We start from the raw sequence: 21,918 nt of genomic DNA on the forward strand, positions 1-21,918 counted from the left end.
AAGAAAAGAAAAACGAAAAGAAATAAGAAAAGAAAAAGCGAAATCATAATTAATTATTAAGCGTAAACTGCCCGATCCCTGTCGCCCTACAATGCATTCTGAATTTGAGGCAAGACGTCAAAGACGTGTATTTCGTATTGCTATACGAAATACACGGATCATACAATGTATCACAATAATTAACATCCCGAACAGAATTGTCACTTATCACCTTTCTTGGCCCAAACAAAATCAGCTCTGTTTTAGCAGCATTAAGACAAAGGCAGAGACGCCTAGAAACCAGCTCCAAAGCCTCTATATCCGAAGTCAGACCTAAGCAAGCATCATCGACATCCGATGGCAGAAAAGATATGTATAACTGGGTGTCATCCGCGTAGAAATGATGATTACAACTTTTTATGTATCTGTTAAAATGCGATGTGTAAAGTGAATATAGCAGTGGACCCAAAATTGAACCCTGAGGAACACCGGACGTTGTCGAAAGAAACGATGAAACGCGACCATTCACCTTCACGCACTGCATTCTGCCCGTCAAGTAACTGTGCAAGAACCCCGATGCAAGATCATCAAACCCAATGTAGCGAAGCATGGCATACATCAAGTCATGATTGATAGCATCAAAAGCCTTTGAATAATCTAAGAGACACATCAAAGTCAATTTTCCTTGGTCTGTGCCTCGTATGATATCGTCCACAATATTCGATAGAGCTGTATTACAGCTATAATGCTTTCTAAAACCTGACTGTGTAGGCGGTAAAATGTTGTATTCCGTAACATAGTCCTTTAATTGAGATTCGACTACTCTTTCTGTAATTTTTGCCAATATCGGTAAAATGCTAATTGGACGAAGGTCTTTGAGGTGATCAACATTCGCTTTCTTTGGTAGAGGCAGAACCATGGACCTTTTCCAACAAGTGGGGAAATGACCTGCAGACAAGCACCCATTTATCAAATGTGTGATAAAAGGCAAAATATGAGGAGAACATAGTTGAATAAATTTAATGTTTAAACCATGGAGACCCGCCGAGTTATTTTTAATACTGTGTATGACGCGCATCACCTGGTCTTCATCAACCCGCCTAAACGAGAATTTATTTACGATTATCCTATGAGTCATATAAAAATTATACATTTCATTGTCGCGTGGCAGATTGGGTAACGAGTCTATGAAGAACTGATTTATGGTATCAGGGTCAGCAAGATCGTCCGCAACGCAAAACGAGCGCTTCGAAGCCAGCCCGATTCCCCTTAACAACGACCAAACCTCCTTACTATTTGCCCCACAACGACCAATCTTGTATTCAAAAAACGCACGTTTCCCTCTCCGTATCGATTCATTAGTAAGATTTCGTAGTGATTTATAATAATCCCAAGAGAAATGCAGCCCATTCTTTTTAAATGCCCTATAAGCCTTGTCGCGAAGACACTGCATTTGTCTGATTGTACTTGTCAACCAAGGCGCAGGAGGCTTAGTAAAGCGTGAAGTTACTAGGGGCATATGACAATTCATTAAACACATTAATGCATTATTTAGGAATTCTGCCATCCAATCCACATCATCTGTATCGTAAATATTAGCTAACGGTAAATTACGGAGATCAGCTAGAAAATTGTCATAGTTGAAATCATTAAGATTACGGTAAGTACGATAACTCGGGAGAGATACTTTTGTCGCAACGCTAAGTTCACAGTAAATTAAATCATGATCAGATATGATACGTGTTCGGTATTTTGATTAACTAATGAAGTCTGATTCGAAAGGAAAATGAAATCGATTAGACTGACCGACAAACCAGTCGCACGTGTAGGGGAATCCATAATTTGAACTAGACCAAAAGAAGACGTCAAATCGAGCAAAGCTGAAGTAATAAATCAAAATAAAACCAGATCTGCCGCAGGCTCCTAGGAAGGAACTAGGGTCTCAAACCACGAATGGCTCATTGGGCCTACGTAGCAATAATCAGACCCATGGTTGCCTACGTCTCATTGGTTTGGTGGCCAAAAACAAAACATAAGACAGCACAACAACAGCTGGCACAAATCCAGCATGTCTTAACATAACGGGTGCAATGAGATCTTGTCCGACGGCTGCTTTGGAAGCCCTACTCGGTCTCACACCGCTCCATTTATATATATAAAAGGAGGCAGCCTTAAGTGCCTTATCACTGAAAACAGTTTATTCACTCAAGTTGATGCAGGGTAACCTCAGTGGACACCTCGAGATCCTCAAGGACCCATGTCTAAATAATAATAATAATAATAATAATAATGCCTTTATTAACCCTTACAATTAGTGTACAAGTATAAAAAAAAACAAAATACAAAAACATAATAATAATAAGAAATAAGTATAATGTTACAAAAACAAAATTACAACAAAATTGCAAAGGCTAACAGGTGGCTGGGTCAGACAACACCACAAAGTAGTGAGGTCTGCTCTTCCCCCAGTCCCCATGAACACAACATATTGCTTCTAAGTAAGTAAGTAGTGAAAATGAATACAGCGCACAAGACAAAAAATACAAAAACAAAAATTGAATGCATGAATAAAGCAAATAACAAATAAAAATTAAAATTTTACTCTAGAAAACCTAAAGTGATTCCATCTGCCGCTCACAGAGATATCGCTTGTATTTATATTTAAAACTCGACAGGCTCAATATTTTTAATGAACGAGGAAGGGTATTCCAAAAGTTTGTCACACAATAAGTGAAAGAATTCCGAAATGACGCCGACGCGTGACGAGGAACTGTAAGTGCCAAAGAAATTGTATAACTAGAAGTAGCATTGCCTATCTCCGCCTGTATACGAGATTGAAGCCAACGGTCGAGTGTTTGTTTTGGTATTGGTCCCACTAACAGTGGCGTACATGAAGAAATGTATATTACCATTATTTCTTTTTATTGAGCATGGTTGAAATGTTTATTAAGGACTGTAAGCTTTGAGTTCTTTTATAATTAATTAATTTATAATTGTAACCGTATAAATTGTGAACAATTTATTTCTTACAAATGAATTAAAGATGATATAATTAGAATTTTACAGTACTTTCATGGTAAATATTGAAGAAAAAATATTGTATTTGCAAATAACATTGGTATTTTGTTTAAAAATTTTTATTACATATCATAAAACTTAACTCATAAATATGTTTTAAAATAACTCTCATTGATTTGAAAATAATATTTGTTTGCTTAACATATGTCAAAGCCTAGGTCTCTCTTGATTTATTAACTTGGTTTCGCTAAATAACTTTACGTTAATAAATTTTGTTATTATTAACTTTATACATTGTATTTCATGCCTTTCATCAATAACATGCATCATCATACGCTTGATCTCCAAAAAGATCATAAATGTTTTGAGGCAAACTTAATAAAATGGAATTACTTAACTTTAAAAGTATGTTCTTGTTATTGAATAATACATTTTGTCGTTTATAGTCTCTAATAATTTTTTCTCTATTTAAGTAAAGTTTGACTACAAACTCAGAAGCTTTAGTCATAAATCCCATATGTCTTTTGTATCTATAGCATTGAAATATTACTAGTTCCTTCTACTATATTTAAACAAAATTGACAAGTTTTTAGAAAATAGTAGTTAGATAGTTAAATGCATGTTGTCTAAGTTCGCAATGTCTATATTGTCCAGTGTTTCAATTTCATCATTTTTATTTTTGAGTGGTAATGAACAATTTAAAATATTAGTATAATCTCATGCCCTTTACTGCCGGTATGTACTAATAGTTTTTTGTATTCTTGTTCAAATTGTAGTGCAGTACGATTGTTACAATACCAACAACGTCGCCTAACTACACTAAAAAAATTCTTAAATAGTTTTGTGACAATTTATAGTTAAATATAATTTTTTTTTCTATCATTGAAAAAACTGTAATCATTTTGAATATATTTTTCAGAAAAATATACTACATTTTTCGGACTATAAGACGCACCTCAAATTTAGAGACGATTTATTGAAAAATATATTTTAATGGTACCTTCGGACCAGAAAACGCACCCAAAATTGAATCCATTTTTCTATGTAAAAAGGTGCGTCTTATAGTCTGAAAACTACGGAACTACTAAAATGTTAACTTCGCCAAAGCCAAAACACACATGCGCACACAAGCCTTGTTTACTTAGGAGAGAATTATTCATTTATTAGGGTTCGGTATATGGATAAACATTAATCAGGTAAATTTATTTTCAAAGAAACCATAAAAAGATTGGCCTGTTCGGAAATACTCGGTGATCGTCGGCCGGACGGTCTGATCTGATCTGAAATTTTAAAATAAACTACTCCCCTGTGAAAAATGATTCTGTTATACATATTTAGCCACCCACATTCTTTTAACTTATGTGAAATTCTGCAGTACTTTCGAATTCCATAAATTAGTCTTAAGCACCCATTTTGGAAATACTGCACCCGCCTTCGATTGTCCCCAGTTATGCAAGCACCATAGACCGAGTCACAATGATTAAAATTGGATAAAATCAAAGAATCAGTCAGTAATCTTTTACTGTTCTCATTTAATACATGCCGATATGGATAAAGGGATTTTAATACGCAATATGATTTCTGTAGTAACTTGTTTATATGTGAATTAAATTTTAAATCATCATCTATTAACAAACCCAAATTTTTCACAGTGCGTACGTGTTGTAGTTCTTGATTATTTACACAAATTTTAAGATTGTCATCAACAAATTTCCTATGGTTTCTGTTACCAAATACTATCACATTAGATTTGCTGGAGTTTACTTTTAAGCCATGCGCCTCAGAAGTGTCAACAAGTGATTGCACATCAGAATTTATTTTGACAGCAGCAACATTAGTCTCGGTGTGAGGAAATGATATTAATAACTGAGTATCATCAGCATAAGCATGATATTCACAATGTTTCAAGCCCCTGTAGAACATACTAGTATAAACGATGAATAACAAAGGACCACATATACTGCCCTGAGGAACTCCTTTAGAGACAAATCCTGGTTTAGATAATGAGCCTTTAACTTTCGTATGTTGCCTTTTGGTTCAGAAGATAATGTTTAAAAAAATCAATTGCCGTCTGACCGAGACCAATGTAGTGCATAATGCTTAACAACAAATGATGATTCATCATATCGAATGCTTTGGAATAATCTAATAATATCATTGCATGCATATTTCCCTTGTCGACACTCCGCAACACACCGTCCACAACATCCATTAGTACAGTATTGCAACTATGACCCGGTCTAAACCCTGACTGATTATCAGGTATGATGTCATAAAGCAATAGGTGTTCACGCAACTGAGAACAAACTATTTTTTCTAGTGTTTTAGAAAGAGCAGGTAAAATACTTATAGGTCTAAAATCAGTATAGCACTTAGGAGAGTTAACTTTCGGCAATGGAGTGACTATAGAAATCTTCCAACAGTCAGGGAAAACGGCTTCCAAGAGACATGTATTAATGATATGCGTAATCATATCTAATAAGAATGGACACGACATTTTTATTGTATTTATGCCAAGAAGATCGCTTCCAACGGCATTTGAGTGAATACATGATATAACTTTAGAAACTTCACTCGGTGTTACAGTATGAAAAGCAAACAATTCTTTAAAATTTCGTAACGTAGTGTTGTTATAATATTGTAATAAATCATGATCGATGTTATTATTTGAATTGTTCAGGAAATAATTATTGAATTCATCTGCATCACACAAACGTTCAGGAACAGAAGGTCTATGCTTACGCCCAATGCCCAACTTATTATATGTTTTCCATAAATCGCGAGTATATTTATTTTGAAAAATAGTATTCATGTAAACCCTCTGTGCCCTACGTACCGCGGATGTAACATAGTTCCTTAGCGACTTGTAGTATTCCCAATGTTCTTGTGCCTTAGTATTTTTGTAACGATTCAATGCTTTATCCCTTAAATGCATCATAGTCCTAACAACCGGAGTTAGCCAAGCAGCACAAGGTCGCGAGATTTTAATAATCTTCTCTGGCACATGTGTATCAAATATCTGATTGAAATCACCTGATTGAAATTAAAACGGACCTCATACCGACGGAATACAATTTCAACCAACCGTATAAGGTCATATTTAGAAGCAGGGATGATTGGGCGAAGGGAGGGCCTCAACTAAAAAGAGGAACCCTAGCGTCAGTGGACCAAATAGCCACATCAAATTGCCCCTCAGCTCGGACTTAACAATTTTCCAAGCAGAAGTTCTTGCTATAAACTTCTGCACCGCTTTGAACCTACAGAAGAGACAAAAAGGTGCATCCATAAACATTTTCACAGACAGTCGGGCCGCCTTAGAGGCAATGCAGGCCTACACGTGTGACTCCGCACTGATCAGAGAGTGTATCAACAACCTGAGAGAACTCGCTAGGGGCAATGATGTTACCCTATGGTGGATTCCAGGTCACAGCAACAATGAGAAGGCCGACAAGCTGGCCAAAGAGGCAGCAAACACGCCCTTCATTGGACCCCAACCTGGTTGTGGACTACAAAAAAGCCACCTAAAACAAATAATCAACAACTGGGAGGTTTCAAAGATAGCTTTACGTTGGAAAGAACTTCCAGGTCACAGACAAGCGAAGAGTATGATAACTCCGTCGCAAAACAAAACCAAAGAGGTTTTATGCCTCAGCATAGGGGATCTAAGAACGCCCTCAGGCTACCTGACCGGCCATGCGCCCCTAAAATACCACCTCTTCCACATTGGACAAGCTGAGGATCAAACTTGTCGACTATGCAACGACGAGTCAGAAACTGCTGAACATATACTGTGTAATTGCGTCGCCAGAGGCCGTCTAAGACACAATATCTTCGGTAAAACTCCCCTGTTACCTACCGACATAAAGGTTCAAGACCTCAGGACAATACTAAGATTCATTAAGGACCTACATTTGCCCTAAACCTTTGGAGAGCTAAAGTTACAATAGATCTTATAGGTCGCGGTAATGAGAGTTTAGGTAATGAGAAACATTCGAAGTTTCTTTGATTTCGAGATTTAGGTTGTGTTATTTCCATCTTGGTTTATTGTATATGACGTTTTTGCTAAATTTTTGTAAAAAACGACCTAGTCCAGTTTTTTGGACGTTGAATTTCTAAGTTCTGTACCAACGTCCAGTCAACTGGACACACCTAAATTTCTTCAAAGTCTCTATTTTGTTTTTCTAAATACAACGTAATGTGCTATACAAACCAAAATTAAAAAAATGGTCTGTGTTAACTGTGGTAAGGATACAAAAAATAGCTATGCTATACAGTGTTGTGAGCACCATGCCAGCTGTGTTCGATTATCCAATGCTAAAATAAATGAATATGAGAAAGAACTTAACGCGAGCTCCGATTCTACAGGACATTGTGCAAAAATTAAATTCAATGGAAGATAAATACGACAACATCTTTAATGAACAAATTGAGATTAATAAGGGGTTACAAATAAATGTTGAGAGTATGAGGAAAAAAATTGGAATGTTAAAACAAGATAAGAACGAGAAGGAACATCATAATTTATGGTATATCGATCCAGAATCCGAAAGAACGGTGGACATCGTGAACAGAATAGCTAACTCTCTTAATATTGAACTAGAGGAGATTGAGGCATTTAGATTGGGGAAAAGGGAACCAGGTGATGTTGTACCTATTAAAGTTATATTTGGGCGCAAACAGGATAAATTGAACTTTGTTAAAAAGAAAAAAGATAAGATCACAACGGAAGGACTGGTTTATGAGGGAACCAATAACAAGTTTTATTTCAATGACGAGTTAACGAAGTACAATCAGGAATTGTTTAAGATCACGAAAGAGTTTGGTCGTGGAAATGAGTATAAGTATGTTTGGGTTAAAAATGGAAAGATAATGCATTAAAAACATGCTTAATTAACCAAACTCACTGATGAATCCAAACCATTTTCATAAACTGTGCTGACTTGCCAAAAAACTAGAGAAAACTCAACAAGCTGCTACAATAAATATTAAACTACTTTACATTAACATAAGAAGTTTGCGACACAAGCTTGATGAAGTTGATGTTATTCTGACGCAGAGGTACCCTGACATTCTGGTGCTCGCGGAAACTTTATGAGGATGAATCGGTTGCTATAAATTTAGTAGCAACTAGATATAATGGGATGCATATCTGTAGAAGGGATAGAGGAGGTGGCGTGTCGATATTTTCTAAGACAAATTATGATTGTAAGGTTTTGCAGCAAAGGGACTTAGAGGGAAATAATATTTTGGCTATTGAAATTATGCCATTTAATGTTAATGTTTTTGGTGTGTACAAACAGCCTACGGGTCTATATAACTCATTTATGAGAACATTTATGGAAAGTATATTGGGGATTTTAATATACACTGTTGGAAATAATTCACGAGCACACCCTGTATAATCTGAACGCGTGTGTCTGGCGCAATAAAATTTGGTATGGAAGTAGTACTAAAGTAGTGTAACTTACTCTCACATGGAGAGCGGCACAACTCTGCTAGGAGGAGAAACATCAATAGCGAGAGTATCTCCCGTGAGCTTCGCATACCATCGCCACACGACGTGGCATGGAGTCTATAAGTCGCTGTATTGTAGCAAGAGGGATGGCCAACCATGCCACCTCAACTCGCCTTCATAGCTCCTCAACGTTAGCCGAGGAAGCCGGATAACGTAGAAATCTCCGACCAGTCATGTCCCAAACATGTTCGATTGGATTCAGATCCGGAAAACGAGCTGGCCTATGAAGCATTCGTATACGGTGCTCTTCCACAAAGGTCTGTACAATACGCCCGATGTGCGTTCGGACGTTGTCGTGCATGTATAGCAGACCTGGGCGCCGCCGAACGTAAGGAAGCACAACGGATCGTAGCACCTCATCTACGTATCGTTGACCCGTCATGGTCTGCTATACACGCAGCAGACGTGTACGTCAACCATGTGTAATAGCACCCCATACCATAATGCTCGGTTGTCGGTGGATAGGGCATTCTTGCACGCACTGCTCGAGTAGACGATCACCACGTCTCCGACGAACTAAAATTCGCGCATCACCGGTGCTCAATTCGAATCTTGATTCGTCGGAAAACAAAATGTCCCTCTACTCGGCAACCTACTGCAACCTAGCTGCTGCGGTGCCCGGCTGTTACTGGAATCCGCTGTATCCACGACGCGCGCGCAGTCCACTATCTACCAAACGCCGCCATACAGTTCGCGTAGTGAGTGCGCCCACGACGCTAAAGCGCTGAGCACAAGAGTGCGATCCTCGTGTGCTGGGGTCGCGCAGGGTCGTCCCGGCCGCGGCTGTAGGTACCTATGTCCTACCTCAGACCATTCTCGCCATGCCCGTTGCACTGCCGATAACGACCGCTCGAGACGACGCGCAATTTCACAGAACGATACACCCTCAATATGCATACCCTCAAAGATTCCTCGCTCAAACTCGCTTAAGTAACGAGATCGCCCATCCATTGCGCACAGAGTACGATAACAATGTGGTTCCTCACACCACACTAAAAACGACCAGTATTTTCCATCCACTTCGGTCTCCATAGCGACGAAATCTTCCACTTGGAAGAGCGGCTCAGTCAACAATGCCGCGACGGAACAACTCGAAACTCGACGAATAAACTCGTCTACAGTAAACCTTTGTGCTCCGCAAATAACATGGATTTATCTTCACGCGTTCAGATTATATAAGGTGTGCTAGTGAATTATGTCCAACAGTGTATGTCTATTAGAGAATAATAACAACTGTTTAGAGTACTTGGAAACATTGGAAACTAATGGGTATAAAATGTTGAACAAAGTAAGTGAATTAAATCCCACTAGAATTGATCAGCGAATTAGAATTGGATCATATTTTTACTAACTTTAAACAGCACTACAGTTGGGATGTTAATATGTTTGATCATTTCGTCTCTGACCATAAATTGATAGACATAAGACTTACAATAGATATAATGACTAAGATAACAAAGCAGTCGTATGAATCAAAAATAGTAAATTACGATGCCTTAAGCAAAATGTTGAAATTGTGTTGAACTTTAGACAGACCGAAAACATTGAAATGGATACTTTGCTTGGCGTTCTTCAAGCGAAAATTGGTAAAGTCACGAATACATCTGTAAGACGTACAACAACAAATATAAGTGAGGGATGGGTCACTACAGCAGTCAAGAATAAAATATAAGAAAGATAAAGCGTATATTAGGACGAAGCGTTTTCCTGAAAGTGAATTATACTAGTGTCATTTTGTCAAAAACGTTATTAGAAAGAACATATGGATAAAAAATTTCAGAATACTGATGGATGCCCGAGAAAGCAGTGGTGTATTATTAAGAATGCCCTGTCGATTGATATAGGAAATAAACGGATTCCTAAGATTGTAAGCAGTAAGGGAGACGTAGTGGATCCTAGGAAAATTTCTAATCTTCTGTATGATCACCTCACTTTCAGTGTAGACAGGTTGCTTGCAGGAAAGCCGGCCGCCAATGTCAGCTTGGATTATGGGATAGATTCCTCAATGTACATTAAGCCTACAACTGCAGATGAAATTGAGCGTATAATTGATAATATGAAAAACAATGCAGCACCAGGCGATGACGGTATAAACCCAAAAGCGGTGAAAGTACTGAAAGGAGTTTTGTCACCAGTTCTATCAAGTATTATCAATAGAGAAATAAAACTTGATCAATTTTCCGATATCCTAAAGATAGGAAGAATAGCTGCAGTGCATAAAAAAGGCTCAAAAACTCTTCCGGAGAACTATAGACCAATATCTACGTTGTCGGTCTTTGCCAAAACACTTGAATCAATTTTAAAAAGTAGACTACTGTCCCATTTGAATACGATTGGTTTCCAAACTTGTGACTGCTATTATATCATTGTTGGAATTTGTTTATAGAAATCTCAGTAAGCTCAGAGTTCAGGGACCATCACTGAGAGTTTTTAAAAATTATTTAAGAAATAGAAAGCAGTACACTGTTTACAATAAAGCTACTAGCAGCAGGACTCATATAAAGTATGGAGTACCCCAGGGATCTGTCCTTGACCCTCTGCTTTATGATCTTGCTGTTTTATTCTACAGCGGGTCTATGGACTCTGTCTTTTCTGATGTTCAGTGTGATCTGGACAATGTTTGCTCTTTGGGTAGATGAAAATAATATTCAATTAAACAGCGATAAATGTTGTACATACAGGGTGTTCCGGTGACTCGGGGCATAAAATTAACCTCATATACTAGAGCAAAAATGATGACGATTCGTGAAAAAAAATTATTATAAAAGTCTTCAAATGGCCAAGATATGGGCCATCAAAGTTCAGATATTTTAACACATTTTTCTAAATATTTTCAATACCATTTATGATGGAGCGTTGAAATTTGGTACAGGGTAAACAAATATCAAGCAAAATCATTAAACTAATTTTCACTTTGATTGGGCGGCGACAACCATGCTATACAGGCTGTCCCTAAAATTTGTTTGCTCAGAACTTTTTTGTTCACTCGTAACCCTACATTTATTTTTGTACTTTTTAATAGAAAACTTATTTTAGAAACTTTTATCACTCTTTGAAAATTTTGATAACATTGACCGTTTTCGAGTTATACGCAAAAATGTTAAGCTTTGATTTCAATCGTAACAAACAAAAAAAGGAAACATATTCCGTAAGATCTGAGTTGGCGATGACAATTGAAAAACGAACTGAGCTAATAACCATTATTTGCATAAATTTCTAAGTGTAGATTTAGTTAAATCCAGCGTTAATTTATTTTAGTTGAATAAAAGAATGTAATTTCCAAAACGATAAATTTAATTTTCACGGTAACAACAAATAAGAACATAACAATGTTCAAATGAATCAACAATTCGCAACCTCAGTTGATCAAGTGAAGTTATTTCAACGCAGTAAACTAGCGATTTAACGCGTTCCCATAAATAAAAATCTACAGGTGTAAGATCCAGAGATCGGGGGGCCAACTTATGGGTACACCTACTCCTCGTTCAATCCACCGTCCCGGAAAACGTTCCCTCAGAAATTCTTGGACAGCCTGTGTGATATGCGCAGGAGCACCATCATGCATATACCACATTGCTTGCCTTGTGTTTAAAAGAACATCATCTCAAAAATCATCTAATTTCTCTAAATGTCGCCTGTATTATGTCCATCCAGCCTTGATGGTAAGAAAACGGGTCCAATAATTACATCGCCCACAATGCCAGCCCAAACGTTATGAGAAAATCTCCATTGTGATTTCCAAGTTTTCTTAAATCTTGGATTTTCGTCTGCCCAACTATGTAAATTTCTCAAAGTGATGATTTCATCTTTAGAAAAAGTGTATTCATCTGTAAAAAGTACTTTTTCTAAAAACTGATCATCAATTTGGATTTTGTGCTGCATTATCTGGCAATATGCCAAATGCGCAGACTGGCCAATTGCCCACTGCGACTGCAATATGCATTGACATTGCCCTAATGTCAAAATCATGTCAGTTTGTTCACTAAATGTGTAACTCTCCATTTTGAACACTTAAAATTAATAATAACTAACTAACAGAACTATCGTTTGTGTTTAAACGACATAAGCAAGTTGACAGCAAGTTGTTTTTTTTAATTGCCATGGCCAACCTTGACTTTTTCGAAGACTTCGTTTTTTTAGTGTTACCATTGAAATCGAAGCTTAATATTTTCGCGTATAACTCGAAAACAGTCAATGTTATCAAAATTTTCAAAGAGTGATAAAAGTTTCTAAAATAAATTTTCTATTAAAAAGTACAAAAATAAATGTAAGGTTACGAGCGAACAAAAAAGTTCTGAGCAAACAAATTTTAGGGACAGCCTGTATAGCATGGTTGCCGCTGCCCGATCAAAGTCAAAATTGGTTCAATGATTTTGCTTGGTATTTGTTTACCTTCTACCAAATTTCAACGCTCTACCATAAATGGTATTGAAAATATTTAGAAAAATGTGTTAAAATTTCTGAACTTTGATGGCCTATATCTTGGCCATTTGAAGAGTTTTATAATAATTTTTTTTCACGAATCGTCATCATTTTTGCTCTACTATATGAGGTTAATTTTATGCCCCGAGTCACCGGAACACCCTGTATATGATCTTTAACAAAAAGGCCACTACGAAAAGTCATGAGTTTATAATCTCTGGTATTTGGTTGAGTAAAGTTACAAATAGTACCTATTTGGGCATTGTCTTAGATAACAGATTAACGTTTGAATACCATATAAAATTAATACAAAAGAAGTTAAACGGTATAAGCTATCATCTAAAACGTATGGTCAATATTTCAACAATGAAACGAGATTTTCTATTTATTATGCCTATGCTCACTCCTACTTAAATTATCTTTGCGCTTTCTGGGGTCACGCTCGTAAAAAAGACGTTGACAAGCTACAAGTAACACAAAATAAGTTTCTAAAGATTCTCTTTTGTAAACCACAAATACTACATCATTGTAGTATAATGAGTTAAAACTACGTAATGAAACTGGCATTCACCTTAACCTCAACTCCGGTATGCATGCATATAATACAAGAACTAACCAAAATATTCACATCTTGCCCCTTGCAAGAAATATTGGAAGAAGAAGTGTGACAAGCAGCAAGTGTGACAGCAGCAGCGGCGGAGTGGTTTAATGATTTACCACAACGGGTGAAGATCAGAATGGTCTGGACTCCTTTGCGGGAGAAGCAAGGACTTATTACCTTAATCTTAGGTTAAACTGATTTCGAAATGTACGATATGTATGTATGTAACTTTTTCTTGCGTTGTTGTTATATTTTAGTGTTTATATACCTGTTATAGACTCTTATGTTTTTTTGGGGATGAACAACAAATTAAAAAAAAAAAAAATTATACTACGGCTACCCCAAAATATTACAAAACATAATTATTGTGCACTGTGTCAGATTCTGAAACATGGATCTACGCATAAACCAGGGTTTTTTGGACATATTGAGCAGTTGTATTTGGATTTCTTGTAAACTCCACCTCTGCTGCACTGGCGACACCTCTTCATGGCGGATTTGTCTTTCTGTATGGAAGGAACTGTCTTTAGATAATGGAATTCTGATTGTTGGCCTGTGGTTGGTCTAGTATATCCTTCATTGACCTGTAGCATATCCTTTATAACTTCTTCTCTGAACCTCAGGAGGTCAATTTTGGTTGTAACTCGTTTCTTCTTATGTATGTAATAGGTATTGCAATATTTATAAGAGGACAGAACACTTTTCTGTACCATTTTATGGTTTTCCTTGGCGATAAGAAGTATCCCATCATCTGGTCTGATCTGTCTATCCCGGACATGTACTTATTGTAGGCGAGAACACACTCTGGTTTTATTATTTGTTTTCCTTTTCTATTAGTTGCTTCTACCATTCGGTGTTTATACAAAATAATTCTGTAAAAACCAGACGAAGATCTACTGCCCTCTCAGAATTGAGTAAGGAAAAAAATTCTCTTCTGTTCTCGCCTTTTACACACATTGCAAAGTATAAAATTAATAATATTTCATATATTACCTAAACGTTTTAGGTATTCTATAAATTGCCTAGGTATTGTATAGAATACCGGATTATACAGATTGCCAGTAACATATACAAATGATCTTGGTTCAAGTACAACTAATTCAGATATAATTATGTATGCCGATGACACAACACTGGTTAATTTTGGGTATTGCTACGATACTACACGATCAGTGGCGGATGCCGCTCTCTTTGAAGCCGAAACATGGTTTCACTCAAATAGGCTCAAATTAAATACCGATAAAACAACAGTAGCTGCCTTCTCGCTTGCACCCAAGACTGATACGCGGAACCCTGATAGTGTAATATTTTTGGGCGTTCATCTTGATCTCAAATTAATCTGGGACAAGCATGTCGATTATGTATGCAATAAACTATGTAGTAATATACATATATCTGCTGTGTGTATTAAGTAATAACGTGTCCAGTCAAATCCTAAAATGTGCATATTTTTCACTGTGCCAGAGCGTGATGACTTATGCGTTCCTGGTTTGGAGTGGTACGCACCATGTAGCGACAGAGTTTTTGGACTACAAAGGAGGGCAATAAGAATATTGGGTAATTTAAAATACATGGATGATTGTCGTAGCTCTTTTACAAACCATAATATATTGACCTTCCCGGCATTGTACATTTTGGAATGTGTAATACATGTAAGGCGGAATCTCGACGGCTTTGTTACTCATGACACTTTCCATAAATATCCAGCTAGAAACGGTACCCAACGTGTCATTTAGTGTCATTTTAAATTTTTTAGAGTAAAATTCTATAACAAAATACCGAACGACATTGCTCGATTGCCTCCTGAACTGTTCAAGAATAAAATTAAAACTTTTTTAATTCGGAAGGCCTAGTATTCGTACTCTGAGTATTTGTGCGACACCATAGACTTGCACGACTTTAGTGGTTAATGTTTTTGTTCTGTAAACAACTTGATGTTGTAAAGTACTGAAGTAAAGACTGCTCACGTATTTATATAAATATTAGCTTTGTTCGTTGGGACTGCACTACTTGCACTAAGCAGTTTAGTGCAGATGTTGTGTGTTCGTTGGGGATAGTGTAGTTTAGTGCAGTTGCACTCATACTGTTCGTTAGGCCATACACAGTACAATTTCGTGCAGCCGGTGCAAGTTAGTGCAGATTTTGTTGCAGTGTATGTATGTAGTTTCACGTGGGGGTGAGTTACTCACAGCACTTAGGCCCCAGCGGACCCTTTGTACGTCCCCACAGTTTACTGTTCATTCAAGGGTCAGAAAACCAGCCCAATCTTTTCATGAACGTTAATATAGAACAGAAAGGTATGTTCCTTATATCCGAAATTTGGAGCCATGGTACTCCGAAAATAGATTCCCTTAAGTACACGAGGTTTGGACAGTCACAAACAGTATGACTTACCGTCTCGTCTTCCATTTCACACCCTCTACAGAGGGGTGTATTCGCCAGCTTCATGTAAAACATATGCTTACGTAACCTGCAGTGTTCGGTCAGGAAGTGGGTGAGAAGCCTCAAGTCGTTGTTGTATACGTTTGCCTCTTCGAGTGATTGCCGACAGGACTTCACCAACGATGATGCAGTATGATGCCTGCCAACCGCCAGCATAGCCTGTCTGCTATCTGTACAGATTACAACGTTTCTGCCGACTTTTTTGGAGTCGATAATCGCATCGGCTGCTATATTTATAGCAATTAATTCGGCTTGAGCAGTCGTGCAATACGATCCTAACGAAGTGGAAAGGTGCAGCTGGAGATCGTGCGAGAAGATTCCCGCTCCGGAACCTCCAGCCTTCTTTGATCCATCAGTGTAGATGATCAGCGTTTTGCCAGAGCTTGAGTTGCTCTGGGATATCGTTGCCAAAGTGTGGCTTGCCTAAGAAAGTAGGTGTAATATAGTCTGTGCGAGCTTTAAGGAGGGGTTGTTTACTAACAGCCTCACTCTAGAGCTTGCTCCGGACTATTCCCATTTTAACAACCTGCTTTTCATTTACTGATCGCAACCGAAGCAATGCCATCACGGCCACCTCCCTGATAAAAATATCTAGGGGCAGCACGTTTAACATAGTCTCCATTGCAATCGTAGGTGTAGATCTCATAGCGCCTGTGATTAGCAGGCAGGCCAGTCGTTGCAATTGATGCAGCAATGTAGCTTTATATGCATGTTTTAGTGCTGAGCACCAGACTATGGCTCCGTGAGCTACCATGGGTCTTATCACAGAAGTGTAGATCCACATTGTAACATTCGGATTTAATCCCCAAGTATTGTTGTTGTTGCAGTGTAATTCAGTGTAACTAAAATGGCGGAATATTTTTAAACGTGTTTTGTAATAAATGAAGATGGAGATAAAATCAATTGTTATTTGATTGTTGTAGGTAAGTAGCTATAATATTATTATTAATATTAAATATTAAGAAATAAAACCTTCTAATAACTAATATTTGCTGTATTAGAGAACACAGTACATTCAATGCCAGTAGAGGCAGTAGAAAATGGACAAGAATTTTATAGTTTTGAAGATGGGCGTACAATACGATTAAGAAATAATGATGAAGAGAATAAAGAAAATGAAAAACTGGATTGTGCCAAAACAAAATTATTGCTGCATCGCTACAAAGAAAATCTTTAGTTGAAGAACGAAAAATAAAAACTTTACAGAAAATGTGGAATTTGATAATAATTATTTGAATTCAAATATTATACACTTTCGTGATAAAAACCTGTTCGTTGCGACTAAGCTTAACACACTTTTCTAACCTGCACTCAGTTGACATAACCTTGCATTTACTTACACTTAATTGCACTATGACGTTATACTAGTGCTTTGTCGTGCAGAGTAAATAAATTTGAATTTGAAGTTTCGTCAAACAACAAATGTTACATATCAAATTACAACTAAGCATTGTCTACTCAATCTCTTTCTCCAAGTTTCTGTATCCTGCGTATCCTCACTTTCAGTTGTTTCTCTCGCATTGCCTTTGCGATGCCTTCATTCCAGGATCTCGGTTTTCTACGTTTCCTCCTCCTTGGCCAGTGATGGGCGCTGGGTAAATATCCGGCGGGTAGATATTTCTAAAATGGGTATTTATCCGGATATTTACCCCGGCCCAGGGTAAATACTCAAACAGTGGGTATAAAAGTGATACCAGTAAAAATATATCAGATTCCAAAACGATGAATTCAACAATCAAAGACATATCATTGAACGAATCTGTCGTAATTTAGATTAGATCAAGTTATTATGATTATCATCAAGTAGCCGTCTGCGTCCATTGTTGGACATAGACCTCCCCTATTCTGTTCTATTTGATTCTATTCTGTGCTGTCTGAATCCAATTGTTGGTCATTCTTTTGACGTCTACTTCGTCTGTTCGCTCGCGGTCTCCACTCAAGCAATCGTTTTATCCACTGCTCATTCTTCATTCGCGCGACATGACCCGCCCAGTTTCACTTAAGCTTTGCCACAATGTTGACCAGATCATTTACGCTAGTTCTTCTTCATAGGTCTTCATTTCGTATGTAGTCCCTCAGAGTTAGACCCAGGATCGACCTAGGATCGAAATCTATCTTTGTGTTACTTGGACCCTCCTGGCAGTGGCTACCGTTGATTTTAAAGTTTTGGAGCCTTATGTCATAGCTGGAAACACGTATTGATTGAAAGCCTTTCTTGGCCTTTTCCCTTGAAGATGTCTCTAAGTTTCCCGTAGGCTGCGCATACGAGTGTGATCCTTCTGTTTAGTTCGCTTGTTTGATTATCTCTCGATACACGAACCTCATAGCCAAGATATACATAGCTGTTACCCTCTCAATCTCATTATCCCCACTGTTGATGTTAGAGCTGGGAACAAGACTTATCATAAATTTTAATTTCTCCTCATTGATCGTATCGCCTTGTTTTACTCACAATCAGTGCTACTCTCTTCAGTACTTTTATGCAATTTTACCGTCATTGTAGCATTCTTGTAGATGTTATAAATAAGTTTGGTATATCGATAATCGACTCTGAATTCTTGAAGTGCTCGCAAAACTGCCATCAACTCAATTTAAATTAAATTTTATAAATACCTCTAAATACCCATCTCGGGTAAATACCCCCGGGTATATCTCCTTATCAATGGAATTCCTGAGTCGGAGCGTGAAAATACCGATGTTCTGGTTATTGATGCCCTAAATGAACATCTGACATTAAGTAACTTTAAATTCACCTCTGACATGCTGGATCGATGTCATCGTCTTTGTCCTATCAGGAAAAAATCGAATATACCACCCAAGTCCTCCCCCAGACCAATCATTGTAAAGTTGGTCTCTTATAATATGCGGAGAATGATATGGACCAACAAGAAACAACTGAGAGGTAAAAAGATTTTCATTTCTGAATCCCTTACTGCCCGTCGTCTTCAGCTCTACCTCAAAGCTAAAGCCTTAATGGGACCTGAAAATACTTGGACCTCAGATGGACGAATATACGTTGCGTTGGCGAAGGATAAGAAGAAGGTAATACGCTGCTTTTCTGATCTGGAAGAATGTCCTCGTCCTCAGCCTCGTCGCGGTGTGACTACTAGGAGTCGTGCAGCGGTTGAGTGATACGTGGCGATGTCGTCTCGGGTCTGTTAGCTTAATAGTAAATTAGAAGTACATACATATATATTTTTCCTTTTTTTTTTTTTTGTGATTCAACTACAAGAAATTGGTATTTTTATTTTCTTTTCGTTTTTGCTCCATTATTTTATAGTAATCGCCCGGTTTTTCGTTGCACGGCTGGCACTGTAATGTTATTCGGTTGATTAAATTTAGTCATTGGTGTTAATTATTTTTATTTTCTTTTTTTTGCGTTTGAAGGTCAATTCAAGTAAAAATGGATGCTGATGCTGGTTGCTCATCTGATTCTACTTCTCATTCTTTCTATTCTTGTAACTCTTCTCTTGATTCTTCTCTTCTCTCCACTTTTGATTCTGTTCTCGATCGTACGTGTGAGGCTGATGTAAACGACTTTAGTACTTATGATGGGATACCTTCAGCTGATTTGTTTAACGGATTAACAAACTTTATCTCCGTGTGTCATATTAATGTGCAAAGTATTTCTGCCCACTTCGATGATTTCTTGACCACATTCGAATCTAATATTTTTGATATTATTATGGTCAGTGAAACATGGCTTAAACCCTCTCTCCCCTCAGCGATTGTTTCACTTCCTAATTATAGTCTTTTGCGAAACGATCGTCTGTTTTCGCGGGGTGGGGGAGTGGCTTTATTTATCAGGGATAGCCTGAGTGCTACGATTGTCGAATCCTCCGATGGGTCAATTCCGGGGGCGGAATTTATGCTTGTGGAACTGAAAAGTTCCTACAACAAGTTATTACTTGGCGTTTTTTACTGTCCTCCTCTTGTTAACTACTTTGATCAATTGGAGGAAACCCTTGAGAGGCACTCTTTTAATTATAACACTATTCTTCTGATGGGAGATTTCAATACTTGTTTGCTAAAAAATGACTTACGGAGTGACAAACTTCGCTTCATTTGTTCCTCATTAAATTTGACCATCCTGCCCTCACAACCAACTCATCATCTTCTAACTTCGCATTCGCTTCTGGATCTTACTATTACGACTCGTCCGAGCAGCATACTTATGCATGGTCAGCTCCCTGCTCCTCAATTTTCCAATCACGATTTAATTTACTGTGCAGTGCAGATACGACAACATATTTTCTCGCAACGCATTATTTCCGTTCGTGATCTGGGTCGTATTGATAACGATTTGCTGTTGTCTGATGCGCAGAAGATCGATTGGCTTCCGCTTTATCGAATGGCCGATATTGATGGCAAGGTTGACTACTTCAACTCTAAACTTATCAATCTCTATGACAAGCATGCCCCACTCAGACGACGTAGGGTGAGACATCCGCCCGCACCCTGGTTAAGTGATGAGATAAGATCACTGATGAGGGAGCGTAATCGTGCAAAGCTATTATTTAAACGTATTCCAAATACTATTAATCGTGAAAACTATAGGATCTTGCGTAACCGTTGCAATCACCAATGTAGAAATGCCAAAAAATTCTATTTCTACCGGAGACTATCCAATGCTAATCCGAGGACGTTTTGGAGGTTGATGCGTTCCTTAGGGGCGGTTGAGTCTCCCTCTGTTCGGGCTGCTTGTGATGTGGATTCATTGGCGAGGTTTTTTGCTGACCCACCTTTGCTCATTAGCGGTGGGACTAGGATGACAACTATTTCTGAAATTCTTGCCTCATCTAAATCCTCCTCTTTCTCCTTTGTCCTGGTCACAGCGTCAGAAGTCCGCGATGCCTTGAATCACTCGAGGTCTACGAGTGTGGGAGCTGATGGAGTTGGTCTCAAACTTCTTCTTCCTATATTGGATATTGTTCTTACTCCTATTACCCACATTTTTAACTTCTCCATTGAACGATCCTCATTTCCTTCAATCTGGAAGGTTGCTCATGTTGTCCCTATACCTAAATCCAAGAGTCCCTCAAGTTTAAATGATTTTCGCCCTATCTCCATTTTATCTGTTTTATCTAAAGCTCTCGAGCGCCTTGTTTATCTACAAGTTCAAGAGTATTTACAAGAATTTAACTTGCACAACGACTTTCAATCGGGTTTTCGTAAGGGTCATAGCACGACAACAGCGCTTATTAAGATTACAGATGATATTAGGTATGCTTGCGACAAACGTTGTGTTACCATCCTTGTATTACTTGATTTCAGCAAGGCGTTCGATTCGGTTGATCACGATCTTTTGTTGGCGTCACTAGCTGCCCTTGGATTTACCTCTTCATGTTTATCTTGGTTTCAATCTTACTTTTCCTGTCGTTCCTTGTGTGTGCGTGCTGATTCTGCGCTCTCGTCTACTTGTGATATTAAATGTGGTGTACCCCAGGGTAGTGTGTTGGGTCCGTTGCTCTTTCCGATTTTTATTAATGCCTTCACCCACTGCATTTCTTGTAATTATCATGTGTATGCTGATGACCTCCAAATTTACACTACGACAACTATTGATGATTTTCCGGAAGCAATTGCACGTCTTAATCATGACCTTTCCAATATTTTGGATTGGTCCAAACGTTATGGCCTTAAATTAAATACTGCTAAAACTCAAGCAATTGCGTTTGGCAGTCGACCTTTACTGGCAAAGCTGAATAATTTTTCATCCATTCACTTAATGCTTGACGGAGACATTATTCAGCTGTCAGACACGGTTGGAAACCTTGGGGTGGTTATGGATTCTACAATGTCCTGGAAACCTCAAATTCAATCCGTCTGCAGAAAGGTCTATCATTGTTTCCACTCACTGAAAAGTGTCCGTTGCTTCCTTCCTCCCATGATCCGTCGTAATTTTTGTTTTTCCCTGATTTTCCCCCATATTGATTATGCT

General features: G+C 38.0%; 1 protein-coding gene across 1 annotated transcript; it reads left to right on the plus strand.

The window, feature by feature from the left end:
* Window positions 1-7,326: 7,326 nt before the first annotated feature.
* LOC139429320 (uncharacterized) lies at window positions 7,327-7,875 on the plus strand. Its single transcript, XM_071194992.1, has one exon. The coding sequence runs from the start codon at window positions 7,327-7,329 to the stop codon at window positions 7,873-7,875; it is 549 nt and encodes a 182-aa protein (XP_071051093.1).
* The last annotated feature ends 14,043 nt before the right edge of the window (window positions 7,876-21,918 follow it).

Source organism: Onthophagus taurus, chromosome 3, assembly GCF_036711975.1.
Source record: "Onthophagus taurus isolate NC chromosome 3, IU_Otau_3.0, whole genome shotgun sequence".
Classification (NCBI taxonomy): Eukaryota; Metazoa; Arthropoda; class Insecta; order Coleoptera; family Scarabaeidae; genus Onthophagus; species Onthophagus taurus.